At 48.7% G+C, this 13898-nt stretch overlaps 2 protein-coding genes across 9 annotated transcripts in view; one reads left to right on the top strand and one right to left on the bottom strand.

The window, feature by feature from the left end:
- The window catches only part of UBE2N (ubiquitin conjugating enzyme E2 N), a 443559-nt gene that overhangs the window by 281707 nt on the left and 147954 nt on the right, over positions 1 to 13898 (top strand). The window lies entirely within an intron of this gene.
- On the bottom strand, positions 526 to 6883 carry SOCS2 (suppressor of cytokine signaling 2). 7 transcript variants are annotated; one of them, XM_050747203.1, is made up of 3 exons: positions 6490 to 6883; positions 3674 to 4025; positions 526 to 2001 (listed from the first exon to the last, which is right to left on the bottom strand). In XM_050747203.1, exons 2-3 carry the CDS (start codon positions 3810 to 3812, stop codon positions 1544 to 1546), a joined length of 597 nt encoding a protein of 198 aa, XP_050603160.1. In that variant the 5' UTR covers positions 3813 to 4025; positions 6490 to 6883; the 3' UTR covers positions 526 to 1543. The 7 variants fall into 7 exon arrangements, with proteins under 7 accessions (XP_050603160.1, XP_050603157.1, XP_050603158.1 ...); XM_050747200.1 differs by lacking the exon at positions 6490 to 6883 and adding an exon at positions 5470 to 5707; XM_050747201.1 differs by lacking the exon at positions 6490 to 6883 and adding an exon at positions 4798 to 5386.

Raw genomic sequence — 13898 nt, 5'->3', positions numbered from 1 at the left:
TTATAATTTAGAACTGAATTTTCTCATTCACACAGGGTCCACCTTTATGGTGACACACCACAGTATTGTAGCTATGCAGGAAAATTTTAAAGGCCATAAAATGAATAATGTCTGGACTCTAGAAAGGATGGTACATTTATAACAGTTATGTAGACTAACATAGCAAAAAATAAGTGGCCATAAAACTTTGTATTTTTCTTTAGTATTATGCCTACTCAACTTGTAAAAGACTGGCCATGTCATAATGTTTGTAGCTTCTAAACCATGTTTTTGGAAACACAGAGGACATCAGTGTTATGCCTATTCAAATTGTAAAAGACCAGGCCACTTGGCAATTCCTGTAGTTTCTAAACCATGCTTTCTAAATTGCAAAGGGGGCAGGTACAGCCCATAACTTTACAGAAGGGCAAGTAATGTTCTACCTCTTGTTGAATATTTGGCTTATTTCACTTGACATAAGTTTTTATGGCAATCCTCTATTACCATGAAAGTGTACATTCTCTAGAACTCAATAAGTGCAACTTGTAGAAATCAGGGTTTTTTTTTATTTAATACATTCTAATCAAATAGTAACAGCAGTAAATAAACACTTTGAAAAACAGGCAGGTATCCCCCTGTATCTGGAAGAAAATTAAGTCAAAGTATTCTACACAGTAGAAGGGAGACAACGGTTTATGTCCATGGTTAGACAATTCAAGGACAACTTGGACATTTCTAAAGCCATTTCCAAAAAATCAATGGCAACAGGTTGGGACACAGCTATTTTAAAGGGTAAAATGTCTATACCTACATTGGTTTTTATTAACACGGATTGAGTTGCACCTGTATAGCATGACATTCTTGTCTTTAGCCTTAAAGGAAAAGAGAAAGTCTTTTCCATTTGCACCAGTTTGAAATATTTCTGAAATAAGGCTCCCTTAAAATGGATTACTACAGTACTCATTCACATGAGAGTTCATACATGTAGTAAAAAGACAAATACAGGACTTCATGGTCACTTTTTTTTGGTTGATTTGGTTAATTGCATAAAATGGGAAACTCACACACATAATCTGTTTAACAAAACTCCTAGGTACATCAGAATGCAAAATATAAAATGCCCAAAAGAGACTCTGATCAGCAGGCATATCAAATTGCAGTGAGGCCTGTGTCAGCTTGGTTCCTCCCACTTCTTCAGTATTCCTATGAGGAGTTCTTTCTCTCCTACTGGAGCCTGGACCTTTGACATAATGGAAAGGAACCTAAGAAGGCAAGCCATTCTGATAAAACGTGCCTTCAGCCTTTACATGCGACATTTTATTTTTAATCTAAAAGGATCAACTGGTCTTGGTCAGCCTTAAGAAGGGAAGCATCACTCAGGTAAAAGTATGAGGAGGAACTTTAAACACCTAGCAACCTCTTCAAGCATTTAAATTAGATTAGCTTCAGCTGTTCTTAGAAAGTATTCCGTATAGTTATCCAGAGCACTCAAGTTTTGGTTCTCTTTTACATAGCTGCATTCGGAGATACTCTATGTGAGACATGTTTTAAAAAAGAGAAACATTTATACCTGGAATTTATATTCTTCCAAGTAATCTTTTAGTCTTGTTGGTAAAGGCAGTCCCCAGATGGCACCAGTACATTTGTTAATGGTGAGCCTACAGAGATGCTGCAGAGATGGTGCTGACATGTAGAGCGGGTTGGTCAGATAAAGGTGAACGGTGCCGTTCCGGGGGGCTTCTGGACCTGTCCGCTTATCCTTGCACATCTGAACATAGTAGTCGATCAGATGAACCACACTGTCAAATTGTTTCAGCTTGGATTTGACACATATGATAGAGTCCAATCTGAATTTTCCATCTTGGTATTCGATTCGAAGATTAGTTGGTCCAGCTGACGTTTTAACAGATATTGTTAGTAGGTAGTCTGAATGCGAGCTATCTCTAATCAAGAAAGTTCCTTCTGGTGCCTCTTTTAATTTCTCTTTGGCTTCATTAACAGTCATACTTCCCCAGTACCATCCTGGGGTTTTTGTTCAAAAAGAAAAAGAAAAGAGGGTAAAACAGTTATTATAAGAATTTTAGAACAGAGCAAGTAATTGGCAATAATTTTTTTAGCTCTTATAAAAAGGTGGTGTGTGAGTGAAAGTTTACCAGGGGCCACCACAAATACTTTCAGTAGGAATTTAATAAAAATTTGGGTACATTTTATGAACACAGTGAGCCAGTTTTCTTTCTTTTTTAAAAAATTAACTTTCTGAAGCTCTTAAGATTTTCTTCTAATGAACCAAAAGAACATTTTCAGCATGACACACTGGCTGATGAAGCATGACACTTTGAACATTATTTAAGTAAAATAAAGATTTAAGTAAATTAGAAAAAAATCAGAAGTTAGAAATAAAAGCCATGCCCTTTAAAAAGTGGAAAACCCTACTCCTGTAATTGAACTACAGTAAAAACAGAAGCAACTGTTTTGGATGGTTGGTGTCCCCCCAACCACAAAAAAAAAAAAAAAAAAAAAAAAAAGGCTGCAAAGCCTGCTAATGAACAGCTTTCTATGTAGAAAGCACTGCTATGTACTGGTTGTAAAAGCACAGCTCTAGTACAATAGCTTCTGTTCGCTGCTTTATGACTACCTTACTAGTCACTAAGAAATGGGAAGTCCCCAGTGATAATTACTATTTCAGGTTTACAATCTTCCCTAAACTCTTTTGAACTTTGCCCTAATCCAAATCCAATCACAACCATCGGCCTCCCCTGCATTCTCGATTTCATCTGCCTGCACCATCTCCCCGGCCCACCCTGCTTTCTAAGGAGGCTCAAAGACCTTCCATATTTAAGAAGTCTGAACATTTGTGCTCCCCCCAACCCCACAATTACCAGGATACTTGCATTCTGCCGGTGCCTCCCCTGGAGGGAAAGCCCATGGCCCACACGTAAAGCCCGGAATCGCAAGCGAGAGAACTTTTCCCTCTCCCTCCCCCTGTTGCTACCAAAATTTTTAACTGTGCCACAACTGTAAGCTTTTAGGATACGGACTTGGAAAGCCAGAATGATTTGCCAGATACTTTACTTTTTTTTTTTTTTTCTTTTTTCAGATGCCTAGAGATAGCGTGCCGCGCAAATTGCCTGACTGTACTTGAAAGCGTCAGTCTCCTGGGCACGCCGACCCTGGAAGCCGCGCTCGGCGGGGGCTTCGCAGCCTACTCTCGACGCCCGGGCAGCCGCCCTCGCGGCAGTGTCAGTCCCTGAACTTGGCCGCCAGGATCCTGGGCTGCGGCCGCAGCTCCGCCCGGGAGCCAGATGCTGCTGGGCCTGCGGGGCCCGCGGCACCCACTTGCTGACTGCACCCCGCGCAAAGGGAGGCGCCCGACGCTTTCCCCGGCCGGGGTTCGAGCCGGAACGCCCAACTCTGAGCAGCTGCGTAAAACAGTAAAGCTTCCATCGTGCTAAGAAGCTACTTCCAAGAAGCCCTTCCCGCGCTCTGCCAGGCCTGAGTCTCTGGAGAACCACTTTCCTTACGCATTCCCCAGGACCCAGGACCCAGGACCCTGCGAGCGTGCTCTCCGCGGTCCCTTGGAAGCAAGGGACGTATTTCCAGCTTATTCTTTGCTTCCCACCTCGGCCCCTCTTCCTAGCTGCGTCTTTGGGGAGGCGCCCCCTCCCGCACGCGTCGCGGCCGGTCGGCTCCCTACCTGTCTGACCCAGCTCCCGCAGGGCCTTCGCCAGACGCGCCGCCTCCGGGGATGGCTCCTCCGCCGACCCCGCGGTCCCCCACTGGCTCCGCGTCCCTTCTCCGCCATTCCCGGAGGGCTCGAGGCACCGCAGGGTCATGGGAGAAAGGTCACCGCGGCAAAGACAGGTGGCCGCCCGAGCTGGGGTCAGAGAAGGGCTCGTGTCCTTCCTTGAAGTCAGTGCGAATCCCAAAACGAGTCCCTGCGGGGTGTCCGAAATGGTGGCAGAGAGGGAAGGGATGGGGCTTTTTCTCCCCACGTACTGGAGGGCGGATGACAAAGTCCCTCGCAGACGCGGTCACCCACTGATCGCCTACAAAGAGAAAGCGGGAGGTTGGGTCAGTCCAAACTGGACCCCTGCGGCTGGGGTGGGGGTGGGGAAATGGACGTGGAAAATCCCAGGGACTCCTCCGCCTCTACGTTCCAGCACCATTTAACCCCAAGCTTCCAGTTAGCGCCCTGGCCCAGCTCTAGAGAAAGAATAAAGAGAGCAGAGATCCAAGACACAAAGTTGGCTGAAGAGGTAGGGGGCGGAGGTCAGGATGAGGGTGAACAGGGTGTCTTCCCGCCCAGGGTCACTAGCTGAAATCAAAGACTGGCGACCTCGGAAGAGCAAATAGTCACCTGAAGATCCAGTGGGAATAGGCCCTTATCAAGGACAAGTATAAAAAATTAAAAAGGAAAGAACAGGAGAGATTCCCCAAATTGGCATTCCGGTCTCACACCTGGCGCAGCCCGAGGGCCTCCAGGAAGAAGCACCCACACAAACTTGGTTCTCCACCCTAAAGCGCTGCGGGGCCCTGAGGCACCAAACCCGGGTGCGGAGGTGCGGGAGCTGCCGCATCCCCACCCGGGAGGTTCCTCGCTCCCCTCCCCCCGCTTCCCGGTGCCCGCTCTGGAGGGGTTGGGGGCGCCGCGGCGGTCGCTCCCGGACCAGGATGGCTGCGGTAGCTCTCGCCGCCGCGGGCGCTGTCGAGGAATCGGCCCCAGCGCGCAGCCCTCGCGGGGCTCCGAGCCGAAGCCGGGGCCGAGCGGGCGGTCGCGAGCGCTGCGGGAAGTGCAAACCTCCAACGCCGCGCTCTTACCTCGACCTCGGCTGCCGCCGCCTCCGCACCAGGCAGCCTCCTCAGCGGACATGGGGCGGGTGGGGGGGCGGGAGGGGCCCAGGAGAGGAGGGGCGTCTGCCCTTGTTTCCCCCGTTTACGTTTAATTTGGGAACGAGATGCCCGGGGATGCGACCAGCCCAGCGCTCGGAGGCGGCGGCCGGAGTTCCGTGCGCAGAGGGCACACAAAAGCCTCGAGGATCATTGCCTCGACCCCCTCCCCCACCGCGCGGCGACGCCCCCTCCGGGCTGGGACACCCCACCCTCGGACTGCTGCCGGGTTTCCCTCCGGCTGCGACCCTGGAGGTGGGGAAGGAGAGAGGGAGGGAGGAAGGAGCGAGGGCAGGAGGCAGGCCGGTGGGGAGGAGCGGGAGATCAGGTTATTAGGAGGATTATTAATTTGAATGGCAGTTTAGGTTAAATAAAAAAAAGAAACTCCAGACACTTCCCGACGCCGAGAAGGGACCGGAGAAAGCAGGCAGCAACGCCAGGCCGCGGGGCAGAGCCGCGGCTCGGACTCTCTCTTCGCCGGTGCTCCCAGCGGCGGAAGCCCAGGCCGTCCGCCGCTCCCCGGCGCACGCGGCCGCGCCTCGCCGCCCTCCCCTGCAACTCTCCTTGGGGCGGAGCCTTCGGGCTTCTCCCCGCTACCGGTACCTGCCGCGGGCGCCCGAGCTGCGGGCACTGGGGATCCTGAGGCTGTGCGCCCGGGGCCCCGGCGCGCACTGTCCGCGGGCCACGCGGTGAGGGCGGCTGCGGGCGAGAGTGCTCATGCTTCAGGGGAAACCCAAGGCCCGCCAGCCGCGGCGGCGGCGGCGACGAGACTTGGCAAGAGTTAAACGTCGGTCCCAGGAGCAGGGAGTGCGCGCGACTTTCCAGCCCGACGCGCCTCCCTTGCTCCCCGCCTCCCTCCCAGTAAGCGCTCCGCTCGCGCCCCGCCCGGCTGCTGCGGAGGCCGCTTTCCAGGAACTTTCCAGGAATCGGCCTCACGTGACCGCGGGCCCCGCTACCGCTTTAAAGAGGCTCGGTCGCAATACACAGGCTTCAGAGAAGACCGGGTGAGAGCGCTCGAGTGCAAGGCGGACGGTGTGCACGCTGGGGTCGGCCTGCTTCTGGCCCCACACCCTGGGGTGCTCGGGCGCAAGCTGGAGATGTCCCCCGCCACCGGCCACAGCCAACCCCGTTTCAGCTGCCGGAGCCTGCCCCCTACCCGGGCCGGCTGAGCGCCCGGGTTCAGGGAAGGATGGCGGTCCTCGGCCCTGGGCCCGCCACGGGGGTGGGTTCCTGTAAACATCCCGGCGGCGCCCCCTCGACGCGACCCTCCTGGCCGCACATTTGCGGGGGGTAGGGGTGCAGGAGCGACTGTGGGTCCTCGGAAACGGGCCTCTCCGGCTCTAAGACACATTGATGGCGTGGGGACGCCGTGCTCGGCCCGGTGCCCACGGCCGGGGACCGGAGGCGGTCCCCTTGATCAGGTCCTGGTAGGCAGCGGGCGGGAGAGCAGCGCCTCCTTAAGCGGTGCCGGCCGTCCTTAGTCCCCTCCCCCTGGCGCTCCGGCTACTTGTCACCAGCATCCACCCGACTCCTCCCTTCCTCCTCCCCTCTGCTCCAACGTCTCCGGCAGACCTGGCGGCCAGCCCCGCTCACCTGCGCCGGCTGCTAAGGGGGCGGCCTTACCTGCGCGCCCGGAAGGGGCTGGGTGACTGGCCTCGGTTCCCGCAGTCCGGCAGTCCGGAGAGTGCCTCTGCCATTCCCGGCAGGGCTGACGCCCCCGGGCCGGGAATTCGGAAGGATCCCGGCGCCTCTACCTTACCTGGGATTCTCACCTCCAACCCCGTTGGAAGCCACCCCGCCTTAGTGGAAACTCATCTCCTTATCTGCTCACCCGCCCCAGAAATATGACCTACTTGAAATGTGACCTACTTTTTAAAAGAAACCCTTAACAATCACGGGAAAACCGGATCCAAAATTTCGATAAGCATTTTTCTTTGAAATACTATTCTATTGCATCACTGCTCAAAAGCTTGAAAGGTCAATGGCCACTTTTACTTGAGGCCGTGGCTATGGGAAGTTGGGCGAGGAAGGGGGAGGGGTGGGAGGGAGGCGCGTCTTGCAAACCTTGCCTGGTGCCCCCCCTGCCGGCTCTGGGAGGAAACGTGAACCAGCTGCCAACCTTGGGGTCTGGAGCCGGGGACCAATGGTTTTCTCAATAATTTTCCTGCTTTTGAGTACATAACTCTATGCAGATGATAAGCAGATGAGTCGGGGAGGGGGGCATTTCCCAGCTAGCACAGAGCTTTGTTAACGCTGGAGCCTTGTGCCCGTAATCATGTTTCGTTTTTTAGAAAGAGCCTTTTATAGTGTGGGCGGAGCTAAATGAACCCTAGTTAAAATCCTCTACAAAGTAGTTGAATCATTTTGCACAAGGCACTTACCCTCTTTGGACCTCTGGCCCTTTCTGTAACATGAAGGGCTAGATTCGGGTTCTGGGTGAAGGAGCGGGATAAAGGAACAAATCAGATTCCATGTGAAGCCTGTGTACAGTCTGAGGCCCCAAGCCTTTAAGAACCACTATGTCTACTAGGGTTAACTGCCCTCTAAATTATCCTAATATGGCTTCTTCTTCCTTAATGGAAAATCCTAGAGGAAGGGTATATCCACACTTTAGCTTAAATAAAAAGGTATTTATTCCTAAAATTGGCGGGGGCAGGGGAGGGAACGTGACCAAGTCGCCCAGGCTGGAGTGCAGGGGCTCGATCTCAGCTCACCACAACCTCCGCCTCCCGGGTTCAAGCAATTCTCCTGCCCCAGCTTCCCGAGAAGCTGGGATTACAGTCGCCTGCCACCACGCCCGGCTAGTTTTTGTTTGTTTGTTTGTTTGTTTGTTTTTATTATACTTTAAGTTCTAGGGTACATGTGCATAACGTGCAGGTTTGTTACATATGTATACTTGTGCCATGTTGGTGTGCTGCACCCATCAACTCGCCAGTACCCATCAACTCGTCATTTACATCAGGTATAACTCCCAATGCAATCCTTCCCCCCTCCCCCCTCCCCATGATAGGCTCGGGTGTGTGATGTTCCCCTTCCCGAGTCCAAGTGATCTCATTGTTAAGTTCCCACCTATGAGTGAGAACATGCGGTGTTTGGTTTTCTGTTCTTGCGATAGTTTGCTGAGAATGATGGTTTCCAGCTGCATCCATGTCCCTACAAAGGACACAAACTCATCCTTTATTATGGCTGCATAGTATTCCATGGTGTATATGTGCCACATTTTCTTAATCCAGTCTGTCACTGATGGACATTTGGGTTGATTCTAAGTCTTTGCTATTGTGAATAGTGCCACAATAAACATACGTGTGCATGTGTCTTTATAGCAGCATGATTTATAATCCTTTGGGTATATACACAGTAATGGGATGGCTGGGTCATATGGTACTTCTAGTTCTAGATCCTTGAGGAATCGCCATACTGTTTTCTATAATGGTTGAACTAATTTACGATCCCACCATGCCCGGCTAATTTTTGTATTTTTAGTAGAGACAGGGTTTCACCATGTTGGCCAGGCTGGTCTCGAACTCCTGACCTCAAGTGATCCACCCGCCTCGGCCTCCCAAAGTGCTGGGATTACAGGCGTGAGCCACTGCTCCCGGCCAGGATTCTTTTAATCAAGAGGCCAAGCGGGAGGATCGGTTGAACCCAGGAGTTCGAGACCAGCCTGACCAAAGGGCGAAACCCCATCTCTACTAAAAATACAAAAACTAACAGGCCTCTCAAGGTGCCAGGTTTACAGGCGTGAGCCACCGCTCCTGGCCCTAACATTTTTATAACGTAAATTTAATATCTACTTGGTTGTGGGTTGAAATGAATCTTCCAGCAACTCCTTTTTATGTGCTTTCCTGTTGCCTTGGCGGATGCTGTTCCCTCTTCCTAGAATGCTCCAACCCCGATGGCTGCATCACACTTGATTAAAAGAATCCTGGCCGGGAGCAGTGGCTCATGCCTGTAATCCCAGCACTTTGGGAGGCCGAGGCGGGTGGATCACTTGAGGTCAGGAGTTCGAGACCAGCCTGGCCAACATGGTGAAACCCTGTCTCTACTAAAAATACAAAAATTAGCCGGGCATGGTGGTACATGCCTGTAATCCCAGCTACTAGGGAGACTGAGGCAGGAGAATCCCTTGAACCCGGGAGACGGAGGTTGCAGTGAGCCGAGACCATGCCACTGCACTCCAGCCTGTTTACCTCTCTGACCTCATTTCCTCCTGTTCTGTTCTTTGATCACTCTGTTCAAGTTACACTGGACTCCTTGCTAATTCTAGAACTCATTAGCCTTGCCCCTGCTTCAGGATCTTTGTACCAGGTCGGGTAGAGAGCTGTCTCCTCTACCTCTCATGCTCTTCTTTTAGATAGCTGCAAGGTTTGCTCCCTCACTTCCTCAGATCTTTATTTAATGCCATGTTCTTAGTGAGACCTTGCCTGTTGTCTCACTCAGAATTGACCCTCCCCCTGCACATTTCTCTCTCCTCCCTGCTCTAGTTTTTTCCTTAATCATGATCACCATCTAACCTAGTTTATATCTTTTTTCTCCAACTTACTTTCTCCCCAACTCTGCTTCATAGATTTGTACTTGCGTTGTTCACAGCTGTACTTCAGCACCTTGAATATAGTTCTTAGTATGTAGTAGGCATCCAATATAATCACTGAATGAATGGATGGATGGATGGATGAATGCATTAGCACCATGGCTTTAAAGTTAAGCTGCCCAGGTATGAATCCTCACTCTGCCACTAGTTGCTACATATGTGATATTTGGCAATTGATTTAGCCTCTTCTGGAGATGATCGTTGCACCTACCTTACAGGGCTGTTGTGATAATTAATTGAAATAATCTATGAAAAGTGCTTTGGAACTTAGCAAATAATAACAATTAGCTGTTATTTCAACTATCATCCTTTTACTCTCAGTGAGTTTGGATTTTTCTCTCTATGGATAAGACTGTCTTACATTTACCTACGTAAAATCTACGGTCACCTCCACCCCCACCAAACCTCCCATCCTGTGGCTTCCAGAGAACTTCATGTAGTAGGTTCCCTGGAGCGCCCTTTTGGCTTTAAAATTTGCAGGTTTCCAAAGTTATTCCATTTGTCCCTAGATTTTCAGACCATATGTGTTCAGTGTGGCAGGTTCATGGCTGCAGTGATGAACACTTATTCTCCATGAGGAGGGAAGGGAGAAGATTTTCACAAAGCTTGAGCATTTCCTCCACTGCCTGCACTGAGGAGTTGCCGAGGCTTGAAAATCTCTTCCGTGTGCCAAACCAGGACTGGACGTTTCTGGTTTTGCAATGCAGACATTCTAATACTGGAATTGACAAATGCTCCACACTGAGCTACTGCCAAATTGCCAGGAGGGTTTTTCATTGTTTGTTTGGGGGATAGGGGAACAATAGGATGGCCTTTGAAGATTGTGTCTGACACACCTGTGGACAGAAGGTAGGCTTTAAGTATCCACCATCTCTTCCTTTTAGAGTTTGCCGTCTCCCTACCACCCTACCACACACAGCGCCCTCAAGACTCCCTGTGATCCTGGGATGCACTCACTGAAGAGTGTGTGACCTGGGTGAGCCAATGGGAGTGCCTCGAGCTCTTGGACATAGAGGTTTGTCCAGTTTCACAAGTCCAGTACAACTAACCAGATTATTTTTCTTTTCAGGATTTGATGGAAATGCTACAAGAGAAGTAGGCTCTCCCCTTCTGAAATGATGAGTGATAAAGACCATGCAGGTCAACTTTTCCACCACATGGAGGGAGCCTGTCGAAGAACAAAGGCAACAGAGAAAAGAGCAGAGCTGAGGTTCAGTGAGAGGGAGAAATTTCTGAGTGTTTGAATCCCACATGCCAGAAGCTGCACCACACTTGGGCTTCTCACTACAGGAACCAGTGAGTTTATTTTTTCCTGACCTGGTTGGATTTGGGCATTCTCAAGAGTTTGGGGGTTGGGTGTGGGGGCGTTTAGGGGAGAGAGAAGAATGCAGAATGGAGAAGGGGAAGAAGAGAGTTGCCTTCCACTTTAATGAGCATCTCCTACTTTTCCTCTGGTGCTTCTCAGCACTAAGTCCCTTTTACAATATACTACTTGCTCCATCCCCATAAGGGAGGACACTCACTGGTAGACAAAGGAAGAAGGAGAGGAACAGAGCAGATGCCACTGGCATTAGTGCTCTGGGCCCAGGATGGGGCAGGGAGCAGTGAGGCAGATGGCTTTCCCATAGACTTCTGGGACCCAGGAACATGGTAAATGTCCATGCCCTCTGTCTTTCCGCCACAGAATGGAGGGCAGTCATATTCTAAGACAGTGGTTATCAAACTTATGTAAGACACGAATCAATCTGAAATTCTGGGAGAATCTAGAGACCAGAGGTCACAAACCACCTGCCTACGGGGACCATATTTGACTCACTTAGAGTGTTCTGGTTGGTATGCCAGTATTCTCTAAAGAAAATGTGAACTAAATTGAGATTTCATCCCCAAAGAGAACCAGATTTCTGCTTTCTCTTAACCAGCCATAAGGTCTGTCAATACTGGGTCCCATTTCCTCAAGGCAACGATCAACTAAAGCAGAGGAGTGATTGCCCGCCTTAGAAGGCATGTGCCCTCCCATTTGCCCAATCCTCACCAGCCCCAAGGTCTCCCCAACACTGAGCATTGCTTGCCTTTTGTCATCACCCTTGCATTACTGTTTTTCTTATAGTGGAGAGATATTTATCTGGACCCAAGTCTCTACCAGAAGTGAGGAAATAAAAGATAGACCCAAAAGACTGAATATGTCAGAACAAAAGGGAGAAGGTATATTCCTCTGTGGCAGAAAATAATATTCCTCTGTGTTTAAGAGACTGGGTTCTCACACCTGATGTATTTCATTCTTCCATATTCCCACCTGACTCTGCAGGCATTTATTGGCAGGCCACATCTAAGACTTTCTCTGCAGAAAAAATGTTCTAGATGCACAGATTTGAGGGCTTAATTGACGACCTGAAGCCTCACTCTAAATCTGCAGGGGTCTGTTGACCTCAGGTGAGAACACTTGTTCTAAGGGAGTGGAAGATCTTTATTAAGATACTCCTGAGAGATAAGTCTGCCTTCAGCATTGTATGAGACTCATTTATTTGTTTATTGTCTTTCTTGCCACTGTGACATAAGCAGGGACTTTGTTATACTCACCACTATATCTTCAGTGCCTACAACAGCTTCTGGCCCAATATAAAGTTACTGAATGAATGAATAAATGAATCCAATGCGTCTGTAAGTGAGGGAACCGAAACACTTTTACCACCTTTTTCTGCCCTGGATCCACTTTTTTTGTCTTCCCCTACTTGGATGTGCTTCCCCGCTTACACTTTGGCTTACCCTTCAGGCTCTGGTCTGCTACCAAGAGGAGTTTGGCTTTCTTCAAGTTTCTGCTTAATCTCCATGAGGCTGGCCCCAAAACAATAGTACCTAGCAGACAGCATGAGAGAGATTCACCAAGTCAACAAACATGCATGAGTACTTACTAGGTTCCAGGCCTAGTAGAACCCACTAGGGGGACTCAGCCTTCCTCTCAAAGAGGTCTAGTTCTAGTAAGAGAGAAACCATCAACAGATCATTCTAACAGAGGGTGAGAAGTCATGGGGGAGTGCACAGAATGGTTTTGCAAACAGCCAGAAGCACCACTGCAATCACCTTGGGATGTCCAGAAAGACATCACAGTAGAGGGGACCTGGATGGAGTCCTCTAACATCTCTGGACTTTTGTTTTCCTATCCGTGTCATGAGAAATTTGGACTGGATGAGCTGTTAAGTTTCCTTCTCATTTAAATCATCTCCAACCTCTTTTCCATGACCTTGCAAAGGGCAGTTGATGGTGTTATTAGACCTAAGCCTGGTCAGGCTCTAGGCATGTTTGACTTTCCAGAGAGGTTCACAAAGGTCAAGGCCTGGTGTGATGATGTGGTAAGCAGAGCAGGCAGAAGAAATACCTATCAGTAAAGAACAAACACCACTCCTGGCTTAGTCATGGAATTCTGAGAAGCAGCAGCACCCAGTGAACCAACCTGCAGCCTGGCAATCACGGGTGAGGCTACCTTTAGCCAAGGCTTGTGGCAGAGCCACATGAGGGAGGCTCAGCAAACAGTAGCTGCTTCCTCAAACCACAGGACAACTTCTATATACATTCCACATGGGAAGACCAGCTGATCACACATATAGGCCTTTTCTGCTATCCTATCGCATTAAATTTACAATCATAATGATCATGTGCCACCATAAAGGAATGTAATATAATATCAGTTTGCCTTTATCACTTTGCCTTTACTTATGGTTTTAATCTCTCTTCACCAACATATTATAGCATATGCCTGATTTTATTCTTTGATGATGGTAGAAAAAAATACCTCAAATGTAAGTAAATTAAACCAAAGTATATTAAGTAGGTTATTCTGTACTTGTAAACAAATTGTCCTTAAGAAAACAGTATAGGGTTTAGTATAAATGAAAGTAACATTTTAAGTGAAAAAGCAGCTTGGCAAGTAAGTTGCTTTTAAAATAGGTGATTCAAATCACTGAGTACTATTCCAACAAATGTAACTATAATATTCTCAAATGTGATTTATAATATTTAAACATAGGACAGGGATAAAGAATTGAGGAAAATTGTTTTTTTTTTTCTGTTTTGTTATCAAAAACTCCCAATCAAAAAATCTGTTACATTTCAGTATGTGCCAATAATTCTAAAATAAATACTAAAGTCAAGTCTTGTTTCTTATAAAATGCCAAAAAAAAATAAATAAATAAATAAGAGAGAGAGAAAGCATCATGCTGGTAAGTCCTGCCAATTTATCTGGCTTTTCTCTGGCTTTTCCAATGCTTGCAGGAAAGGAGTATTTTTTTTATTACAAGTTTCTCTGAGCCAGTTATTCTTTTCTAAATTTTCTCCCGTTTTTAAAATCCATACTAATTAAAAGAGGCAAATTTGTCTGACAAAGCCATCAGGCAAATCTTTGTCTTTCTTATATTTTTAGCCCAAGGTCTACAATGCCTTCTACTTT

This window comes from Macaca thibetana, chromosome 11, assembly GCF_024542745.1.
Source record: "Macaca thibetana thibetana isolate TM-01 chromosome 11, ASM2454274v1, whole genome shotgun sequence".
Lineage (NCBI taxonomy): Eukaryota > Metazoa > Chordata > Mammalia > Primates > Cercopithecidae > Macaca > Macaca thibetana.
This window is presented reverse-complemented; position numbering and strand designations above follow the sequence as displayed.